This window comes from Piliocolobus tephrosceles, chromosome 11 (genome assembly GCF_002776525.5).
Source record: "Piliocolobus tephrosceles isolate RC106 chromosome 11, ASM277652v3, whole genome shotgun sequence".
Classification (NCBI taxonomy): Eukaryota; Metazoa; Chordata; class Mammalia; order Primates; family Cercopithecidae; genus Piliocolobus; species Piliocolobus tephrosceles.
In genome coordinates, this window is record NC_045444.1 from 64803829 (window position 1) to 64827650 (window position 23822).

General features: G+C 37.5%; 1 protein-coding gene across 1 annotated transcript in view; it reads right to left on the minus strand.

Annotated features, from left to right (window-relative positions):
• Positions 1 to 15894, minus strand: part of TTN (titin) — a 272956-nt gene extending 257062 nt beyond the window's left edge. The window contains exons 1-10 of the mRNA XM_026454265.1: positions 15683 to 15894; positions 13029 to 13132; positions 10642 to 10845; positions 8901 to 9188; positions 8331 to 8416; positions 7992 to 8236; positions 3501 to 3789; positions 2979 to 3131; positions 1987 to 2124; positions 669 to 794 (exon numbers count right to left, since the gene is read on the minus strand). Coding sequence (XP_026310050.1) covers positions 669 to 794; positions 1987 to 2124; positions 2979 to 3131; positions 3501 to 3789; positions 7992 to 8236; positions 8331 to 8416; positions 8901 to 9188; positions 10642 to 10845; positions 13029 to 13119 — 1620 coding nt within the window. The 5' untranslated portion in view covers positions 13120 to 13132; positions 15683 to 15894. The remainder of the gene's footprint in view (positions 1 to 668; positions 795 to 1986; positions 2125 to 2978; positions 3132 to 3500; positions 3790 to 7991; positions 8237 to 8330; positions 8417 to 8900; positions 9189 to 10641; positions 10846 to 13028; positions 13133 to 15682) is intronic.
• Positions 15895 to 23822: the final 7928 nt, after the last annotated feature.

The following is a 23822-nucleotide window of genomic DNA, read 5'->3' on the forward strand; positions in this document are numbered from 1 at the left end:
CTCTCCTGACACTTAAAGGCTTGATTTCACATATGGGAGAGACATGGATTTTAATGATACTGAGATTGTCCTTACACAGCTCTAGGGCTCAACAGCAGCAAATGCTTCTAGGTCACTGTTTATCAACCATGATTTGAAGGTTTTTTTTTTTTTTTTTTTTTTTTTTGAGGAATATTCGCTTTCGCCAATGTCTGGCATTTCCTCACTTTCCCCTGCTATTTATTCGGGGTGTTTATGGCTGATGTATGTGTCTGTGTGTGTGTGTGTGCATGTGCACACACATGATATGTCTTACAACTATGTAAAGTTTGTGCATTACAATCTAAGTGACTGAGGGCTTAGGCTATGCACAAAGAAACCGACTGTCCCGGTGGGTAACTGGACTGGCATGATATCTATCATCCATTCATGTATATTCTAGAAAGTTCATAGATGTGCCCTAAACTGTTCTATAGACAGTCTCCTGAAAACTGATCAAGTGAGTGGAAAATAGTGCAATGTGAACATAATTTCCATCTTGAGTTTCAATGCTAGACATGGAGGAACAATAACAAAAAATATACAACAAAAGACTTCTCCATTTGTGGGTTTTAGTTATAAGCTACCTGCAGCTGGCTGTAATGTGATATTGTCAATAAACTACAAAATATTTAGAAAATCGAACTTACTGTTTCTTGAGTTACTTGTTTTTGTTTCGTAGTAATCTCTCCAGAAATTCTAGTTTCTTGTTCTTTGGCTTTAGCTGCCGAAATTACTACCTTTGGTACAAATGTTTTTTCAGTTTCTTTTCTTATCTGCAAACAATGATTAAAAAAAAAACTTTATTTCCTGATGCCCAATGAAATGATATGGTGTTTATTAAATATAACAACATAGGAATTTGAAGATGTAAAATCCCTTTTCTGGAGATGTCACTAAATAAAATAAATAATCTCATGTTCATAAATAAGATTATGCTCTTTCTCTTCCTAAACTGTACATTATGTAGGCTGCTTAGAGAAAACAAAGTTTAATTCAACATTTTGTTTTGAACAGGAGAACTGTAGTCTTCTTTAAAATGACTTCCAATTTTTACAAATAGATCTATGGCAATATTATTCTGTACTAATTCTGTCATCTAAAGGTAATCTTAGAATATATATCAGAATGGAAAGCTTTAGAAGTAATTTTGTCTGATCTTTTTATTTTACATGTGAGAAATCAAGCACGGATAATTTATAATCTGCATTTATACAATAATTTTGTCTTGTCAATTTCCCTAAATACTGTGAAGAATGCTGTTTCCATCTGGGCATCTAAGGTATACGCGTATATAAGGGGACAGTTTTCTCCATTTGCCTCTGTGCTGTTCTCAAATATCTCATCACTGAAACACAGAATCTCAAGGTTGAAAGAGACTTGAAAGTTCATCTTCTCAAACCACCCAACTGACAACTGGTTCCACTGGCCAAGAGCTTTACTAACTGGCCTTTTCCAATCTGTCCCCAAATGCTGCCAACCATGGGGCTGTCCTTTTCACCTTTTCTGGTCATTTGGCTTGTTAAGGCTATGCTGTCCATTCCACTTCAAACTCATGTGTAAATGTCTTCCCAGGTAGCCAGGAAGCAGTTGCTAAGATTTCTAAAGCAAAGTGAGTTCAGTGTCTCCTCCACTTTTCCCCATTCCTGCCTCAGCATTGATTTCTTCCTCCTGGTTTTACCCATCTGTCCTCTCCCTATAGTCATATACTTACATCCCCAGATCAATGTGGTGAGACCCCTGGTGTATGTTCACAGAGTTCTTTTTCATACTCATAAGGGGAGCATTCAGGGACACTACCAAACTTTGGTATCCAGTACCCAGAAATTTACACATACAACAAGGGGATTTTATTAGCATGCTAACAACCATATGGCCCAAAAAACAACACTCTTCATGGTAAAGGTGATTATCTGTGTTGACCCCTGAGAGAACCTCAGTGAATTTTAAATAGAAAACCATTTTCACCTGCTCATGAGTTACGTGCATCTGCTCTTGCTTTGTGGTAATTACTTCTCTGGTTCTTGATTTTAATTCTTGTTCCTTGGCTTTATCGGCGGCCACTACTACCTTAGTTACAGCAGTCTTCTCCGCCTCCTTTCTTATCTGCTTTTCATAGAGGAAAGGAAGAAAACACTTTAATGCATCTTACATAAAAAATTCAAGACCAGCCTGGCCAACATGGTGAAATCTTCTACTAAAAAATACAAAAATTAGCTGGGTGTGGTGGCACACACCTGTAATTCCAGCTACTCACGAGACTGAGGCATAAGAATCACTCAAACCCAGGAGGTGGAGGCTGCAATGAGCCGAGATCATGCCACTGCACTCCAGCCTGGGGACAGAGCGAGACTCTGTCTCAAAAAAGAAAAAAAGTTACAATAATCTGTCAGGATCTAGACATAAATGTCACACAAGAGAGGTAAGGAGGAAAGCTGGAATGATTTTAAACTATAACAGAAAATCTATTCAAATACGAGGTGGGACATTATCCTGGATTTATAACACTGTTCCAGCTATGAATCAAGTGTCATGTTTGTTTTGAGAAAAGTAAAAACAAAAGTCCTTTGGGGAAACTTAGAGAAATGTAATGCCTGCCCTGAAATAGTAGTTTCCACGTCCAGTGTGTGCAGTGACTGAGTTCTGGAATTGACTGGTCTCTGTTTCTCCGGCCACCCTTTGCCTTCCTACCTTGAATACCATAGTTGACTCTTGCCTGCTCATATAGCCCAGGTATTTCTGGCCTACTCTGCTCTTCTGATATTCACATTGTCAACACCTTTGGTATCTCAGACCACCTTTTGCTCAGAAAGTTCTAAAAGTCTGGGCCCTGCTGGACTCAAGGCTGTCTTCAGAATGAATTGAGCACTGCTGCACGCAAAGCTCAGTGGATGGTGGTTGAGTAAATGTGCATGGAAGGACGCGGCCCTGCGGGTGCCCCATGGCAGCCTCACACGTACCTGTTCTTGAGCAGGTTGGACGTGCACAGCAGTCGTGGTTGTCCTCTGAGCAGTCTGCTCTACAGCGCTGATCACTGGTTCTCTCACTCTGGCCATATCAACGGCAGCAACAACAGTCGCAACAGCTGCACTTTTGTCAGCATCTTGTTTCACCTACATTAGAAATGACCAAATAGATTACTTTTTAAAATGCCATGCCCAGTAGAAAATAAAAAAGCATACTGGAAAACTGAGCTACCTAGAGCAAAATACACTCATACATAAGCATTTATTATTGCCAAGAAATATAGAGGCTGTATCATTAAAACCCATATTTTATGGAAACTTCACAGATTGGAGCTTTTGTCCTAATTAAAAATGGTTTTACAAAGCATGACTACTGAATTTGGTCTTCAGTTGCTGCCATATTTTTATGTTCATATGCATTTTTCCTCCAATTTATACAGACTGAGTTTCTGGCAGAAATCCACTTGGAGAAACTAGAATGTGAAATAAGGAAAAACAAAACCATTCTGACAGTACCTCTTTAGCACCAGTGGCAACAGCCCCTGCTGCGCCACTGATGGTCATTTGCTCCTGGACACCGTATCTCCCTTCCCATCTCTCTTCTGTCCTGATCTGAGTAGAGGTTGTCAGCATTGTCTCTCTCATCTCAGCCTCAGATGAGGAGGCCACGTAGCCCTCTTGCTTCCAAGGAGGTGGCACTTCGGGACCTGTGGCCATGGTGGATGCCTGAGTCTTACGCATGAGCAATGGAGACCTAACAGACCTGATGGGGGATGTGGAGATTCTTGCTGCCGGAGACACAGACCTGAAAACCAAAGGCAGAGGTCAAGAATGTCAAAGCAAGTAGAGGTAATTAGATGTGAATCATGGATGAAAATCTGGAAGTGCTTTAAGGCAGAGTTTTAAAATGTGTGCCTTCATAACCTATTCAGAGGGTAAATAATATACTTGGAAGTAATCTGTTTTAAATCTCAATAAACCTATTCTTATCTGCTGTAACCCTGTAAGAGAATCAGCTTTAATTCCAAATAAGCTGGGGATTTTGTGCCCTGCACCTTCTCACATAAAAAAAAAAAAAAAAAAAATCACAACAGAAAAAGCTACTTCTTTAATATGCAGCCAAAGGAAAGACATGTCAAATCCAGCAACCTGTGTATTCCCAATTCATCTCTGTATTTCAATTCTGGGGGGTTAGAGGATGTCAAATAGGTGTTATAAGAAGAAAGGTTTCTGTAATCAAAATGTTTGTGCCACTCTTGACTAAGCAGCTTAAGCCTTCCCCCCCACCCCACCCCACTCCTTGCAGGACTTCCCACAGCCTTTACTATGTCAGTATGCCTTGTGAATTTCCAGGACAGGAGGACACATTATTAGCAAGCTTTCTGCAGCATGTTGCTGGGTATAGGTTGTGCAGTGCACTTTGCAAATTGCTGCTTTAGCTAAAGTGTTTGTGGACAACTACTTTTAATTTCCTCCGTATTTGTTTACACACGCCCTCCTTGTATTGCACTCTGGACTTATTTTAAATATCTTTAGAGTTATTGTGGGAATTGACTAATTTAAAAACTATGATTCTGTGATTTTTGGTTAAATTGATAAAGTTGCTTCTTCCAGAATAGTTTTCATTGTTTGCTTTTTAGATGTATCCAAAGTGCAAGTAGCATCAGTTGAAGAATATGGATGCTAAATCCCAGCACTGATGGCCAAAAAAGACTATTTCTGATCTATAGCAATAATTCTGGGGACTGGCCTACTATTGTAAGGTAAAATTTTTTCAAAACTAATTTAATTCTTAATAAGGCTTATTACATTTTCCTCTATAGGTGGCAGTATTGCCCTATCATTGCATTTTATTAATTCTGCATGTAAGAAAATGTTTATAAATACATTCTGTCACTATCTAGGATATTTAGCTTACACTGATCATAAATGAAATGATTATTCTAATTAAGCTCAAGGTACAGTTGATATTTTCTATAACTTACAGAGTACCTTAACAGTACATTACAACATTAACTGGTTTCACGAAGAAATGTTTATTTTCTTGAGGAAGGGCTTTTTTTTGTGTGTGAAAATCCATTTACATTTTGTAAATGAAATTGTAATCAAACTAAAGGAAAATCTAGGGAACAAGTCTCTTTTCTGAACATGACTGCCTTCGAAATATAACCAAAACCAAGTTAGAATAATATGTGGTTTCCACTAACTGAAGAAAAGCAAAGAGATGTGCACTTTTAAGTTTCACCCTGTGCCTTGTTCTTGCTGTACTTAGTAAATGGGTTTAATTTGAAAACAGTTAAAGACAAGATTAGCATGACATGACTGATTAACAGCAGGTCACAGGTAAGCCCATAACTGTGAAAATCATTGTAATTTTGGTCATTATAGGAGAGTGCTTATTTCTGCACTTACAATAAAAAATAATCACCTAGTCACAGCAAGATACAATGCACCTTATTCAATGAAATATGTTTGCCTTTCAAGATTAAACTATGAGATATTTAGGAAGTAGTCTATTTTTGATAACCATTATTTTCTCTGCAAATTGGCATTTTATTTCTTAATTATTTGAAAGCAAAATTTGGGGGCAATTTGGATAGTTATTAATGAACTTTCAAAACTACTAAGATGGTCAAAATGCTCCATGGGATCAGGAACACTCCATGATTCTAAATGACCCTTAGGCTTGGGTTTTAAAATATAGTTAGGTTGTTATTTCCTCAAGAAATTGCATTTGGCTTGTGTTGTGATTTCATGGTGTGCAAACTTGGATTTAGCCTGAGACTGAACATTTTTTTTTATTCAACTGCTAGACATGTTTTTTAAAGTAAGCTTTTTTTCAAGATTTCATGTTAGTGTTTGCCAATATCTTTACATTTTTGTGGCTAAAACAATAAAAATTGGAAAACATCTAGCATTTTTTTCCCACGTATTTATTGGACTTTTACATTGCCTCTCATGTGAAATACTTTTTTGTATCTTTTGTCTTTTTTTTATTTGTGTAGTATATTTTCCTTTAAAAATTAATTTATGGATGATTTTTAATGCATTTAGTGTATTAGTTATTTGTCATAAGTGTTGCAAACATTCCCCCAGATCCATTTCTTTCATTTTGCTTGTTTATGGGTCTTATCCAGCATAAACATACATAATTGTGTATGCTATATACTGTTTCTATGTTGGTATTGTCCACCTTGTAGCCATTTTATGTTTATTATGATACTTTTATGGCAGAGGCAATGAAGTACCTTGAGGAGGAGAAACCTCTTAAAATGTTTTCAAAAGTTCTGTTTGGTTTAGTAATGACCTTTTGCCATACATATATTTTGATTTTTATGTAGTTGAATCTGTAACTGTGTTTTTAAAAACTTTTGCCCATAAATGCTTTTGCAAATTGTCTTCTCTCTCTCTTTTTTTTTTTTTTTGGACTATTTAATCAAGCTGAAATTTACTTTGTAAATAGTGAGAGGCAGAAGTTTGTGTTTGTTTGCTTCCAGATGGATAGCTAATTGGACCAGCATTCTTTATTAAAATACCTCTCCCTTCCCTGAATTGAAAAGTCACTTTGCTTTTTGAATTCCCTATATACTTGGACCTGTTCTACTTGGATCTCTTTCTGGACTCTCTGTTTTGTTCCCCCGGTGTATTTTTCTATTCACTTACCAATAGCATACTGTTCTGATTGTAGTAACTTTACAGTATGTTTGAATATTATTTAAGTCAACTATCTCCTTATTATTCTTTTATTAAAAATTTTATTGGCAGGGAACATCATGTGTTTTTCATTTAAATTGATCAATGAACACTTTTTGGTTTGCTCAAATTTTATACATTTTTCATTTCATCATATTAAAAGTTTCATCAAAATAAACTAAATCCCAAACTTTCAAAACTGTTGTGGACAATTTACACTTGATTATATAATTTCTGAGCCTTGATTATGATACATGATCACCTTCTAAAATACTTCCATATTAAGTAAGCATAGAAGTCCATTTTATTTTCTAGATAAAATAACACAAGCATATGCAAAATATTTAAAAGGTTTTACTTACTGTCTGAATATAAGAATATTGGCACTATTTACAAGGCACTTTCAACTAATTATCTCATTGAACCCCCAAAATGCAGCTTGAGGTCATTCTTACTGTGATTCTCTTTAATTTACAGATGACACAACTGAAACCTTAAATAAACTACTTAACTTCTTTAATTCCAGTTACCTATCAATAAAATTGAGGATAATTCTTACAGGTTGTGAACATTTAATAAGATAATGTACGTATAGTTCCAGTCTGACAGAGGAAGTGATCCATATATAGTAACAATTATTTTATTATTTATACTTATTGCCCTAAATCAAACTGTTAAGTGATCAGGCTGATTTGTCCTTAGGGCTTTCAACTCTAACTTCTGTACTCTTCTCCTTTCATTGTGCCATATTTTGGCCCCTAAAGTAGATATTTATTACATGAAATATAAATAAGAATTCAGAAGTTTTTAAGGGTCTTCAATTTACCTGTGGACAGTGAGGATTTGTGAAAATCACATTCAATAACTTCTTGGTTTACCTCCTTTGTCACCTGCTACATTTTTGATTGCATGAAACTTATACGGGAGGAGGGCTGGGAAGTGCTGGGAAGAGAAGGGCGTGGTCCCTAGCGAGGCCTGTGCCCACGTACCTAGGTGAGGACAGGCACTGCTGCCTTCCTGCCCAAATGTTGCATTTCCCAAGATCACCCTGACCTGCCACGCCCCCACCCTATGCCTATAAAAACCCCTGAGACCCTAGTAGGTAGACACACAAGCGGCTGGATGTTGAGAGGAACACGGAGGCTCACAACCTGCCAGTTTGTATGCTCCCCTAGAGGTTTGAGCAGTGCGGGACACTGAAGAAGCGAGCCACTCTCCGCATCTCACGCCCTGCGAGGGGGCGAGGGAATCTTTCTCGTTTCAAAACCTAGTTCCAAAATGTGCAATAACCTGCTCTTTCTATGGAAGCTTTACCTGACCGGAGATGGGGTCGGTGCCCGCACGTGTCTGACCGGGGAAGGGGAGTGTCTTATGGGCGATGGGGACTGCTGCCGAGCCAGCTGTGCTTTGGCAGCAATGGACGGTGGCGTTGGGGATCTTGATTTTGGCTTCGGAGGAATCCTGGGAGGTGTTTTATGTGGCAGCTGTTGCCCAGCGGCACCATCTATGACCATCTCAACTGTTGCAATTGATCTGGCATCAAAGTGGGCTTCAATCTTCTGTAAAAGATTAAAACAAAGCCCACGTTGAGGAGGAATAGCTGGGGATGCAACAATCTGAAAGGCTTGAAAACCAACAGTATAGAAAAAATACCTTTTCAATTCGGGTTTGTCTTGATTCTGAAATCTGAGCAGTCGAAACAATTGTCTTTGTCTTTTTAGCAGGTACTTCTTCTTCACCTGTGGGAAGGGAAAGATGAATGTTTAGGAGGGGGCACAATGACCCATTTTAAAAGAGATTCTGTTAATTCTGACTACAAAGTCAAAAAGATTTTCTGGGTATCTCAACAGAGAAAACTGCAGAAAGTTTTGGATTTTGCATGAATATAAATTAGGTTTAAAAATAGAAAACATTCATTACTAGATAAAAATTTACTTAGAACGATTTTTTAAAATTTCATTATTTGCCAATAATTTGGAAATGTAGATCACTTAATTGAAACCCTTTCCAGTTTATAATGAGATTCATAAGCACAGATTGCTTCCATTCTGCGCTCCTGCCTAGAATCTCAGGGACTTTTCATGGGTGTCGAAAAGCTGGCTTTTGTATTAGCTCACAGCCTTCTTCCCAGGGCTGTGAGAGGTGGCAAGTGAACCCTTGGTCCCACTTCGTCACAAACCAGCTCTCTCCCCTTCTCTCTGTTTCCCAACCTCCAGCACATACCTTGAACCAGTAATTCAGCAGTCGAAGTAGCTCTTCCAACGCTATTGGTGGCGTTTACTGAATAGGTCCCTGAGTCTTCAGGGTATGCTTCTGCAATCAGTAAGCTGTAGAGCTCGCCTTCTTGTGAAATTTGGAAATCAAGGGAGCTCTGGATTTCGGCTCCATCCCGGTAGAACTTCACCACAGGTGTAGGGATTCCAGTCACTCTCACTTGGAGTCTCACTTGGCTTCCTTGTCTCACGGTCATGCTCTGCAGTCGTTGAACGAAGTTGGGTGGTGCTGTCTCAGCTGCGGGGGCAAGAGAACAAAGTCAGGAGTGAGAGCCAGGGCACTCCCCACAAGGTAATTTTTAAACAATCACAACTCCAATTCCAAAACCAGGTGATGACTCGCCAATCTAAACATCCTTAGCTGTCCTTGAACCCAGTTCACCCAGCGATGACAGGAAGAATGGAACCAGGAGATTACAGAAGGCTTTCTCACCACCCTATTTTATCTTATTTGCTTTGTTTTGCTTAGCAGTTTAGGCCAACACTTTTTGTTTCTTTGTTTTAAATAAAAGCTCTAGATTTTATTATAACATTTCTTGAGACTCTTTCTGGCACTTCTCCCTCAACCTCACATCTAGTGCTCTATTAATATGCGAAGGCCATGTTGCATATTCCAGTAAGTTGCATTAAAATGAATTCCAGTGGTTGCTATGATGGGTGCACCTGTTACTTAAAGAATCACTATATTTTTAATTTAATTTTTAAAATCCTAAACTTTTTCCAACTTGATAGGTATTCAAATAACCCAAATATTTACTTACATTTAAAATGTTAATCCCAATAATCACATTACTTCATTGTAATTACATTACAGAAAGGGGATTTTTTTGGTTATGTTGAAAGAAATTTTTTACAAGTGTGAGGAGTGAATGGAATTAACTTTGACATGATTTTGAGTGATAAACAACAGCAGGTGCTGCCAACCCTGTGTATTTTCCATTCGTGAATTTTCTGGGTGCATGCTAAAGTTCTACCTGAAGTTACTTGATGTGGGTTCTGTTTAGGTCAATTATAGCCCTATAATTGAACATCACTGAATGTACAGTTTATTGGATAAGCATATGGAACTTTATGTAGCTCATGTAGGATATTGTTATAAAACATGTAAAAGCATGCAATATTCTGTATAATAATGTCTCACTAGGTAGTAAAGGATAGAGAAAAACAACAGGCCACTAAGATTGGTGATAATTTTTCTGGGGAAACAGTGTCATGGGTTTGAATAATAAACAGGCATTTGTTTTCTTCTGGGTATGTTTATATGCCTCTTAAATGGGTAGTCTGTAGACCACCGGCATCAGGATTATCTGGATACTTGTTAAAGTGTGAATTCCTGGAGATTCACATTTTCCTGGAGAATATGTCTTATTCCTTAATAGACTTATAAACAAGGTTCCAAGCTTTTCTACTTGCTGAGAAACATGACTTTCAATATTTCCTTAACATACTTTTGAGTGTTTAATATGTACATAGAGAAACTGATTCTCAGCCACTTTTATGATGTACTCTAGAGGAAAATTAAATTCCAAAAGGCAAACAACTTGGTTACAAATAATTCAGCCTCCAGTAGACCCTTCTCTAGTTTAAGAGCTGCATCTACCTATGCCCATAGCTTTTTCTGGACCCCTTTCCCAATTTGCCAGAAATGTCCTCTGAGGGAGCAGAGGATTGGCAGGTCCCTACCAGCCTACCTTTCACGAGAAGCTCAGCAGTACTAGTCGCTTGTCCAGATCCATTGGTGGCTCTCAGGGAATATCGTCCACTGTTGGCTTTAGTCACGGCGGGGATCATCAGTTTAGCGCGGCCATCGCTAAAGGAGATCTGCACGCCGGGCAGAGTGGAAGTGGAAATCACCTGGCCATCCCTAATCCAGCTCACCTCAGGAACTGGAAAACCTGAAGAGCAAGAACAATCCATCTTTAGGTTTGAGTGGGCACCGCAAACTCGTCTGCTCTGTCCCATCATGTTCACTGCCTTGTCCGAATCTGTAAAAGCTTTCCAGCATGGAATGCCACTTAATGATAGGGAAAACCCAACAGTTGCATGATCAATGTGTAAACTTGCAGACCATTAGGAAGGCAGCAAGGGAGGAAACTGAGGCCAAAAGAGGCCTAATGATTTTTCCAAGGTCCTTCAGCTAGCAGTGACACAGAGGGGACCAGAATTTCCATCTCCTGCCTTCCTGCCTAGGGCTCTATCTGATGCAATTTAATAGACATCATTAAAATCATGAAAGGGACTTATAAAAATGAAGAACCAAGGAAAATTTGAAATGAAAAGTGACTGTTGTCCTCCTTGAGAGCAAGTGAAGAACAAAAGCAGCAAACTGATCTCCAGGTTCTCCCTGACAGGCCCAGGAGGCATGCCTTCCTCTCTCTGTGGTTACAGTGACACTGTCTTCTTGGACTCTTCTGCTTTCACAAGTGCAATCAGTATAAACATTGTAACATGGACAAGCAATTTCTCATAATAAGAAACCTAGTCTTTCAGAACAACATGTATCATTGGAATTGCAGCTGGAAAGCCAAATTCTCTTTATCTGCCATAAATTGTAGAGCCGAGAACAACATGTCCATGGTTTGAGGTTTTAAATATATTAAAACTCTGTACATTGAGAATGTATGAGGCACATTCAGAGCATGATTTATTTTGCACTTGGCATAAAGGTTGATGCTTTATCTACGTAGACTGGGAGGTAAAGATAATCTAGAGAAAGTCTATTTTGTTGTTTATACATTAGCCAATCTCCCACTATGGCCAATTAAATAGTTTATTGGACTGATTTATGTGTATTGGACATTTTCAGTAGTGTCTTTGTAACAATTTATTTGCATATAGTTGGAAGGAACACGAAGATATGAAGTAGCCAGATTCCACTACTTCTCAAGGAGGCAAATTCCCACTGAAGTCATATGTGTTCCGGAGTTCAGAAGTTACTGAGTGCTACCAGATAAATAAGTAAATTATTTGGAAGTCAGTAAGACTTTATCATGCAAGAAGAGGGAATTTCATTGGTCTATATATGTACAATAGAAAATAAGTAATGATTATATGACATTTGTGCAATGTAAAATAAAGTATTATCCAGTTATGAATAAAATTGGTGCATACAATAGAAAAAAAGAGAAAAAAATAAATATTATTTTATATCTTTATCATAAGCCATAAAATTTTTAAAAAGAAGTGGGCAATGAACCATGGAAGTACACTAAATTAAGAATTAAGCATGATTTTTTTCTTAACCCGTATCAATCTTACATGGCTAGTTACAATACTACAGAAAGATAAAATATTGATTAATTTTAAAATTATTTACAATATAGTTCATAAACTACTCCCCATTTTTTCATAAGATGATACCATGCATTTTTTTGAACCATCCATAAACCGAGTTGTGAGGAAGAAAAAGAAAGGCAAAAAAGAAGTGAACTTCCTTTCAAATAAAATTCTAGGGTTAGTGTTTGCTTCCTTTTAAATAGAGAAACCCGAGAAGCATATTATTTTCTGTCATTTCAAAATGATTGGAGTCTTTTAACTCATTAGAATCACTCAATAAAGACTGAAAATAAAATAATAAAATAATGAGGAGTTGGTTAATTACTGAACAGCTCTGCCTCTGAGGAAAATTAGATGCACTGTTATTTTGCATATGAACCAACTGAAGTTCAGGTGTCCAGAGCAGGCAACCCAGACTGCCTACCCAGTGGCTCTGTGGCTGGCTTCTATTGGGCTTGAGTTCTTGGCTTCCAGTCTGGCTCTGCAGCTGAACCCAAATATAGAATGACTAAATTTGGTCCTACTTAGCTGCTGGATTCTAACAGCAATTTTAATCCAACGCTAATTATTTTTGCTTTGTGAAATAACAAAGATGAATAAAACATTTTCAAGCCATTATATTGTCAGATTTTGTCAGTACTCTGTGAATGGTACACCCTTAAAATGACCTTTCCATAGTGTTGGACTAATTTACCGAAGTGAAAGCAGGGCTTAAAGTTGGCATCAAGTCCTGCACTAACGTTAACTTACTGGAGCAGAGGCAAAGGAAAATAAAAGCAAATGTGTGGATGTGTGAGCTTACCACTAACGTGAGCCTCAAAGGTTGCGGTACTACCCTCCAGTACCACAACGCTTTGTAACGGCTGCGTAAACGTCGGTGCTTGAGTTGTCATCTTTCTAGGCACTCTGGAAAAGAAGAGAAAATAAATTAGGGTGTCCCAGCTAAGGGTCACTCTGGAGCTGCTTTGCAGATAGCAGAGACACACGTTTCTCCAAATGGATTACTCCATAGGTCGTCTATGGGCCTAGAGTGATGGACAGGTCTTCTCTTTTGTGGTTTGAACAGTTGTGCATAGTTCATCATTGAGTTTCCTTAAAGCCTAACCCGAAGAAGCAAGTGTAAGGGGAAATGGAAAAAAATATTAGCCAAACAGAGCAAGGAATGAACCCTAGTGGTCAAAAAGGGAATATACATTCTTACCAATAGTGGAAAATCGGGTTCAGAGTTGAAGAAAAAGAAAACCACAGCAATGCAGGGTTAGTGAAGTGTAATTAGAGAGACAAGACATGTGATAAATGTCAAATAAACCTCTGGGCCTGGCGCGGTGGCTCATGCCGGTAATCCCAGCACTTTGGGAGGCTGAGGCGGGAGGATCACTTAAGGTCAGGAGTTCGAGACCAGTTTGGCTAACACGATGAAACCCGTCTCTACTAAAAATACAAAAATTAGTCAGGCGTGGTGGCGCATGCCCGTAGTCCCAGCTACTTGGGAGGCTGAGGCATGAGAATTGCTTAAACCCAGGAGGTGGAGGTTGCAGTGAGCAAAGATGGTGCCATTGTACTCCAGCCTGGGTGACACAGTGAGACTCCATCTCAAAAAAATGAAATTAAATTAAATTAACCTCTGCATCAGCTTAATGTGTAAGTGACAATTATTTAAAAAAATTTTCCTTTTCCCCAATATTTTTCATTCACTCTATATTTATAAAGTTGACATTGATTCAGACATTATCTGATTACTTAAAATAGTTGCCAGAAGCAAAAATCTGAACTTTGTAATTTCTTTCCTGACTGGAAAAGCTTTGGCAAGCCTTATCAAATACGCAAACTTTTCGTAGACAGCATACGGTGCTTTTTATTTCTTAACATTTCTTCATACTGTAACTGTGCAGTAAATGTTGCTACTGCTGAAGTAAATATTCAGAAAAATTTAAATTTTAGTGAACAGTCCAAAGTTTATTATAGATCTGAAAGAAAAATGCTGGCTTGAGTTCTTAATATGGAACAATTTGCAAACTTTGAATAATGGAAGGCTGGTGTAAAATGTAGATGAAGTGAAAAGGCCTATGCTTTCATAAAGTAAAATATTCAACATCAAAGAAACGAATATAAAATTTGCAGTTAAGTCATTTTGTTAAGTGCAAGAAAGTACTTTGCCTATCAGTTTCAGAGAGATTATGTGAAGAATTTTCTGATGCATAAATACCTAATTATTCAACATGACTATTCTGTTCTGAAATAGAACATTTCTGAATTGTCAATCACTTCATTACTATTTTTCATTAAATTCTTTGTTTACTAAAACTTCATGGAGCAATAATCTTCTCAGTGATAATTCTGTTCCTTTTTATAACTTTCTACTTAGTTAAAACAATGAAAACAGCATTCTCTGAGACAATAAAATTTATATTTGGAAAATTCAGATAATATCCAAAAGCTTTCATAAATTTTTTGTCAGAAACTCCTTTTTGTAGCATATTATCTTTGGGACGAACAACTTTCTGTGTCTAACGTTTTCTGTTTACAAGCTAGTACATCTAAAAATATCTGTCTTCTTAGATATAGAATACCTAATTATATATCTGTGTATTACAGGCATTGACAATTAGTAATCGAATTCTAGGAAGATGAGAAATCAAAGTGTATTTAGAAGTAAGAAGCCTTTCCTTTAAACATTATTTCTTACCCTTCTTAGCATCAACATTTATCTCAAACTATATAATTGGACTGTGCGCTGAATTAAAATGCATGAAGAGATTCTGAACATTTTAGAAAACAATTATATCTTTTTATTCCAAATCTCTAACTATGTTGCAATTAACCAGCTTAAATTGATCTTACATTCCTATTGTCTAGGTAAATTTTGTTGCTTTAGCACTTGCTCTTCACAGGCCTTTGTCTAACTGGCGCTGAAGGTATGCATCTAAAATGTCATGCTCTTAAAATAAACTCTCCTAAACTCTCCAAGGTTGACTGACAGTGGGCAAGTGTTCTGTCACTGTCCTGCAACTGATACCTCAGCAGTTGATTCCCTTAAAAAGTCATCAGGGTGTAGCTGATACCACATGCATTTTATCAGAGCTATTCTTGGTGTGCTTCACTTTATCATTGAGTAATATAACCTTGAACATTCTCAACAGACAAAGAGAGTCTAGAAAAGAAGTAAACATTTTTCTCAACATTTCAGACCTCAACTTTTAGAAGATGAAGTGAACTTAAGCAATTTGAATCATGGAATCATTTAGCTGATATGCTAAAGCTTTCAACTTTTTAAGGAAAAATGTTCAGACATTTTAAAACAGAATGTAACAAGCAGATTTAAATAATGGGTCAGCACTAGCAAGAAGTAGTTATACAAACACTTGTACAAAGGCATTTAGCACACACAAATAATCTGGAGCCAGAGATCAATAAGAAAGTGACTCTACTATTAAAATAAGAAAAGTTGCTGCTCACCTGATTTCTCAAGAGTGCCTAAAAAGGGTGGGACTAAGCCCAAGGTTGCTTCTGAAACGACGTCCTATGGAGAGTTGGTTTTTCTGACCATCTCCGACATGAATCGGTGAGCCTCTAATCCTAAAAACAAAACTACACAGTCAAGACTGTGTAGTTTTGCTTTTCTATGCAATCCCTACACCCGAGGCGAGGCTGGGAATGCACGACTGCTCAAGAGCCAGGGTCTGGCCTGCCCTTATATTCACCAGATCTGCTGACAGCCCCGCATCCTTAGGCAGGGCCCTGGGTGATTGGCTGTCTTAGGAAAGCATGATGGGAGAGGACCTATTTGGTAGTGTCACATACCACCTGTTCTTCTGATTGACAGTGCTAAATTTAGTACCTCAAAGGAGACTTTACCAAGGAAATAGAACTGTATTTAAAGAATAACTGTGTTGAGGCTCAGAGAAGAGAATTGGTTGCTGATATTAAAATCTGAAAATGCAGGTCTAAAGAAGTGTGACAGTAGATAGCACTTGTGGGCAGTTATACAAAAGAGCCCCAAACCTGAGGACTCTGCCCTGAGTCAGGTCCCAGTCCTGTTCCATTCCCCCATAAAACAAACCAAATGGACCTGTCAATCATGACAGCAGATGAGGGAATTTATCTCAAGTATAAGGCTTCATGTTCTCTGAAAAATCAGTTGCTATACACCTTAGTGTTGAAGAGAGCTCATTTGTACTACCTACTTTCTCCAGAATCCACTTGTATTTCGGGGACAGTTACACTGATGTTAATGAGCTTATTGCTTATACAACCCTGCAAGAAATAATGCTGAAAGGCAAAATTGGAACTCTGCTTAGGTTAGTCTGTACAGTACATGATTTCAACTTTGTCAGATTTCATTTTTGTCTGGCATTAATATTTACAAATATGTGTGCACTGCTCCTTAGTAAGTAGCCAGGTCTTATGCTTAAATCATCCATAAGGTTCTTTTTCCAGGCACATGAATGCTGTTCTGCTAATCTCTGGAGTTTGCTGTTACTAATGGGAAGTGGTTAGGAGATGATATAGTTGCTATTTTAGGACTGAATTTAATTTCAAGCAAGAGATATTTCAAATACAAAAGAGCACACCAAAAGATCTTCATAATGACTCAGCTGAGAGATTTGTGAAACTCTACTTAGAGGGAAGAAAATTGTCTTGTTGATAATGGAAAAAGACTTTTATCAATAAAAGAGACTAAAATTTTTAATTTAAGTTAAATTTCTTTATAAATTTCTGTAATAAAAATATTCCCTGTTATGGAAGAATTTGGTCATGCACTAAACTTTTCAATTTCTTATTTCATATCTTATGTTTATTTATATAGTGATTAATATATTAATGTCTAACAGAGCTTAAATTTACTGACAACTAATGTAGTATAGTTATATTAACAAGATGACACCATGTACCTATTTAAACATTTTTCTCCTTTACTTAAGTGGTGTATCTGTATTGGTGGCACCATTTCTACCCCCATAGATTGCATCAGCTATAATTCTATTTGATTGCTTTATTCAGAAACAACTGGTTTCATATTATATACTTTGAAAATTATTCCCAGTGAGAGATTTGTGTTACAAAGAATCTGCCAGTCATAAGGCAAAGGAACAATAGAAATATGTGATCTTTCTGTTTTAGAGTGTTCACCAGTTGGTTATCTATTTAGGATACATTTGTGCATGTTTGTGTGTGTGTATGTACTGTGCATGTGTGCGTATTTTTAGACTCACTTGACCTAATGTGAAGCAGATTAATGTGTTATGTTCGTTGGAATTAAAGTCAAACCATTTTAATTCTTATGGGAACTAGAGGGAAGAAGTGACTATAATCTGGAAGCCTGCGTCATCTTGACATGACGCAATTCATGTAACTCAAGAGCCAAGAAGATGGACCATATGTTATAAACCTAAAGTCAAGTGTCTGTCCTTTTAAGCTGATTGTCTAGTCACTGTTTTTGACTTTGCTAGACCTTGCCTCCCAATCTATATCTCTTGTGCTGGATGCTTCCTGCCCTCAAACATCAGACTCCAAGTTCTTCAGTTTGGAGCTGGGACTGGCTCTCCTTACTCCTCAGCTTGCAGACAGCCTATTGTGGGACCTTGTGATTGTTTGAATTAATACTTAACAAACTTCCCTTTTTATATATATTATATACTAGTTCTTCCATATATATGTATGTGTGTACACACACACACACACATATTAGTTCTGTCCCTCTAGAGAACCCTAACACACCTTGCAATATTGTCAGGATCCTTGCCTTTAGGCCTTTATATGTTTATATGACATTCAGAATTAAGAAAAGAAAAAATGAATGAACAAAAGAAAAAAAGAAAAGAAAAGAAAGGAACAGTACATGACATTCAGAATTAAGAAAAGAAAAATATGAATGAACAAAAGAAAAAAGAAAAGAAAAAAAGAAAAGAAAAGAAAGGACCAGTCAGTAAATAACTAATATTTGCTCTGAAAAAGAGTTCTTATTATTGGAATAGTAATGGACAGTATACGATATCATGGTATGCACTAGTTTTAAAATTAAATATGCCATCGTTAGAATTAGTAAACTAGTCTTGTGGAAACCAAATACTGAGCAGATTTGGGGAGTTTGCTGATGCAGTAAGATCTCAATTTACCACCCTAACAGTGGGGAGGAGCCACATAGATAATCCCAAACAGCTGATAATTCAAATGTAATGCACTTAATTTGGAACGCATGGCATGATTCTCCTTGAGCACAATATTCAGTGAAATTCAGTAAATATTTATTAAACATATATTCATTGCTGAGCACTGGCATAAATTATTATGATTTTGGATTCTGTCATTATTTGTTGCTTTGACAAATATCTACTGAGTGGTGACTTTGTGCTGGGCATTGTACTAGTGATGGCTAGGCAGAGCTGACCAAGAAAAGACAGTTACTTTTATTGTGCTCTTAGAGATCGTGGTCTACATAAACTCCTAATGAATGCTCATTAATCTGTGACTGAGACCAAGTATAGGATATATGTAAAACTCAGGCAGTAACTCCAACTACATAGTTAGACTTTGTTTACCTTATATAGGACCATTTACAAAGGAAGGACTTACTGGGAGTTATTTAAGAAATCGGTACAGTTTTTAAGGCCAATGCCAGGATACTAGAAGAGAGTAAAACTAATGTATCTTATGACTGGTTAAATTTTTGTGTGTGTTCTTTTATTGTATTAAACACAGTTTAGGCACAGAGATTATAGCAATGCACACAACACACAAAAATACATGCCCTCTAAGAGTTTACATTTTCGTTAGCACAGTAATATTAAATGATATAATATCTGTACATTCCTTTCCACTCATAAAATATATCAAAACTGAAATATAGGCTCATCATGGAGGTATTTTTAAACAAGGAAGTAGAAAAGCAAATTCAAGAAGTGCACAGGGAAAAGCCTGCTGACAAAAACAACTTATTCTAATGGAAGACAGTCTGTGTTCTTGGAGTTATAGAGGCAGAAAAAGCTACACTGGGAACGTGGGAGGCAAGAAATTGTTGCTTACAATTTAAAAGAAGACTTATTGTCCCATTTTTTTCTACATCCATTTATAATTTCTTTAGAAGCAAGATCAAATTAGATTTCCACAACTATTTACAAGTGTACGAATAGTCACAGATGCATTTAACACAACATCGACTACAAAAAGATTATTTCAGACATGTGAGATATTTTTACCAAAGTAAAAAAGGTAAAAAAAAAATAAAGTCTTGAATGTCTCAGTAGCACTGCTGTTAGGGGCACTTGGAATTTCACTCCTACTCTGCCTGGGTTTAGGCAACTCACTTGAATCTCTGTCTCAGATTTGTCAGGTCAAATTGGTGATTATGATCTTGACTTCAAAGAGTTATTAGGAAGATTAAATGACAGAATGATCATGGCAGTGTCCAGGACCATGAGAATCTGACACATGGTAGGCATTTTGTTCATTTGCTGCTACCAAGCATGACACTAAGAAAATAATTTCTGTGTTTGGTTGTATTGATTTGCTAAATTATCTCTGACTACCTGATAAAATACACAAGATAGTATTTTCTAAGAAATCTTTGAGAAGTCCAAAAGTGAGCTCATGGAATAAAGCACATGTCATGTCCTTCCCTGAAGGCCCTCAGAAGGTGACATGACATTTATATGTGGATTAAAGCAAAGCCCAAGAAATACTGCAATCTTAAAAAAGAAATAAGTTGGGCTTCTGAAAGCCTGTGGCAGGTAACTATAATCCTGGTTAGATCCAACCACCAGCAAATGCTCATTGGAGGGGATACTGCTGTCAAACATCAGGCTTTACACATGCTGAAGGGAGGCAGCCAGCCTCATTTTTTCCAGTAACCACTGCAGGCACGGCATCTGGGGACAGGATTAAGGGCTCTTTCAGGGTCAAAAACATATTTGGGAGCTGAAAGATAAGTTTTGCTTTGAAAACAAAAAGAAATTTGCAACAACGAAAATAATGGATGTTTATGAAATACCTACAAAAGAAGATATGTCAACTAGTCAACTGCACTTGAGATTGGTATATTTCAATGCATCTGATAAGCTCAGGGATGGATTTTCCAAAACTAAAACAATCTCTATGGGACAAAAATCTAAAAATGGCCCTAAAAGAGGCTCTACATTCTCAAAACACAAAGGTAATCTTTGAAAGATTAAACGCTCCTTGAGTCTTAAATTATGGTTCTTTTTTATATTCCTATGTAATTCTTTAGTTTTTATGTGTCTGTTAAAGAGATTTAGGCCTTTTTACCTTTGTGTTTTACCCCATCTATTTCAAATTCCCAGATAAATTCCTCTTTCCCCCACTTCCTCACCTAATCATAATAGAATATTTTTTGAGCAAGCCCTTACTGTATTAGCAAAGTGTGGGGTGCTATCATATTCTCTGTTGCCCCAGCCCATCCCATTTGCTACCTACCCTGCTCCAAGCTACTCTGTGCCCCTGGGAGGCTGACTCCTAGAGGAGTCCTCCATGGCTCTCTGGCTTCTCATATGGTTCAGCCAATGGGAAGTGCTTCAAGGAGAGAAGTTGGAGTATTCATTCCCCCTGCTTCCTCCTTGCCTGGCCATGGTTTGAACATGCCTTCCTCTACTTGTGGCCACGCTCTTGTGACCCCTCTCCTCCAGATTCTTTCTTTGGTTCCAGGGACTGCTCCTTTCCCCAGTGTTTTTAGTTAGGGCTTTGGACTGTTGCTATCTCCAGGATTCTTCGGCAGTCCCCATTAGTTTTCATTACCCTGCTACGCCTTATAATAACCCCTTCACTAAACTCTCTTCAGTTATTGAGTTGCATGTGCTTCCTGCCCTGACTGTGACCTGGCTTATTCACATAAAGACAACATTAACAACTTTTCTCTTCTTCTTAAGCTAAACTAAGTCAAACATTTACCTTCATTGCTAAGTTACAGTTTCTATTTCCAATTGACTTCTTCCTTACCCAGCTTCTTCCCTACAGGCAGCACGTATTTTTAACATCATGTTCAGACTTCTGTTCATTTCTTCCTCCTTCTCTCTGTTGTTCTCTCCCTCTTTTCTTTCCTTCTCAAGTGTTTTTTGAGTATGTTCCATGTACCAAGAACTATAAAAGATACAGATGATGTAAGGCCCTTCGCTGAGATATTAGTTGGAAAGACAAGAGAGTTATGTAACAATGCAAGGACAGACAATAAAAGGTTAAGGGCCAGAATGATAAGAAACACTAAGTGCTCAGAAATTCAGAGATGCAAGAGAACAGTGCAGAGTGAAACAAAGGTACAGCTCCTCATGAAGAGGATCACTTAGGTTGGGTGTTTTTATTTCATTTTACAAAAGAATTGAAGCATTTCAGTAAAAGCACATAAAATATGATAAAAGAGAAATGGAAATAAAAAATGCCTTTGAGAGAAAATAGAAACAGAGTAGAAAACTAAAGCCATGCCAAATAACAACATAAGTTCACAATCCATAAAGGCCACTATATTTGCTGTAGTTGATCTTTAGGTTGGTGATGAGCTTCCTTAAAGTTAAAGAAAAAAGAAAGTTATAATTCAAAATATATAGTAGAAAGCATACCAATTCCTGGGGGACATGCAATTTTCTAATGCTAAATTTGTAAAATGTATAATGTACAGCTTTATAGAGTAGGCACTACGAGAGGTACCTAGCAAAAAATCCTTAACAATGTACCTGTAGTAGATATAGTGACTTAATTTGATATGTTGATATTTTCAGTGCAAGTTTTAAACAAAAGTTCAGGGCATACCAAAAGGCAATTCATTGAATGCAACTGAATGAAAGGCTAAGGAAATATAACCCAAGTTTAAAAAATTAAGAATAGGAGTGAGGCTCTAACCTGATCCATGGTAGGATTTAGATCCAAATGATCCAAATCGAAACCAAAATAGGACTGCAATCCTGGCATTCTGTGTGCTTGATTGTGAAGTGATTGACATTATCTTTAAGGGTTTTTACTGAAATTCACATTTCCTGGTATAATGTAAAGGTTTCCACATTTTCTCGCTGTCCTTAGTGACAACAATCACGACTTTATGCTTACCAAGTAGTTTATATTTTCGAAAGTAAATTCAGTTCTCATTTGATAATTACATTCTTGGATTGTAGAATATTGGTGTTATGATGGTCCTTAGAGAAACTGAAAGGATTGTCCTTTGCTAATGTGTAAAAAGAGCAGGCAGACATCCTGTGGAAGGTCAAGGTGAAGTACAAGTATGTCCCCCTGAATGTTGGAACATGCTGCTACATGCGAAGGTTGAAGGCACCAGCTACACATTATTTTTGATGAGGTCATTGTATAAAAGACCTTTGAAGAGGAAGCCATGTCATGTATTCATCTCGGAACCAGTGTAGCCACGTTGACTCCCTCATGCCTCTGTTTCTAAGATTTTCACCTGAAGACTTTAGTGGATAATATGGGTATGAGCAGAATTTACCGTTAAAAAAAGAAGTTCAGTGGATGAATCGGTTTAAGCATTTCATTTTTGAGTTTCCTAGGGTGAGAACTCTGTGCATACCAATGAAATAAATCCAGTAGGGTGCAAGTTTTTACATAACAGATCTTTGGCAGTGAAAGATTTAACCTGTGGGTTTGACACATTGTGGATAACACTATAGAGTCATAGCATTTAGTTTTGAGGAAGTGTGAATTTGAATTACGTGTATTATATATGATATGGTTTGGCTCTGTGTCCCAACCCAAATCTCTTCTTGTAGCTCCCATAATTCCCACATATTGTGGGAGGAACTTGGTGGGAGATGATTGAATCATGGAGGTGGGTCTTTCCTGCGCTGTTCTTGTGATAATGAATAAATCTCATGACATCTGATGGTTTTAAAAACAGGAGTTTCCCTGCACAAGCTCTCTCTCTCTCTGCCTGCTGCCATCCATGTAAGATGTGACTTTCTCCTCCCTGCCTTCCACCATGATTGTGAGGACTCTCTAGCCAGGTGGAACTGTAAGTCCATTGAATCTCTTCCTTTTGTAAATTGCCCAGTCTTGAGTATGTCTTTATCAGCATCACAAAAATGAACAAATATAGTACATTGGTACCAGAAGTGTGGTGCTGCTCAAAAGTTACCCAAAAATGTGGAAAAGACTTTGGAACTTGGTAACAGGCAGAGGTTGGAACAGTTTGGAGTACTCAAAAGAAGACAGGAAAATGTGGGAAACTTTGGAACTCCCTAGAGACTTGTTGAAAGACTTTGACCAAAATGCTAATAATGATATGAACAATGAAATCCAGACTGAGGAGGTCTTAGATGGAGATGAGGAACTTGTTGGGAACTGGAACAAAGGTGACTCTTGTTATGTTTTAGCAAAGAGACTGGTGGCATTTTGCCCCTGTCCTAGAGAACTGTGGAACTTTGAACTTAAGAGAGATGATTTAGGATATTTGGCAGAAGAAATTTCTAAGCAGCAAAGCATTCAAGAGGTGACTTGGGTGCTGTTAAGGGCATTCAGTTTTAAAAGGGAAACAGAGCATAGAAGTTCAGAAAATTTGCAGCCTGAAGATAGGATAGAAAAGAAAACCCATTTTCTGAGGAGAAATTTAAGATGACTGCAGAAATTTGCATAAGTAATGAAGAGC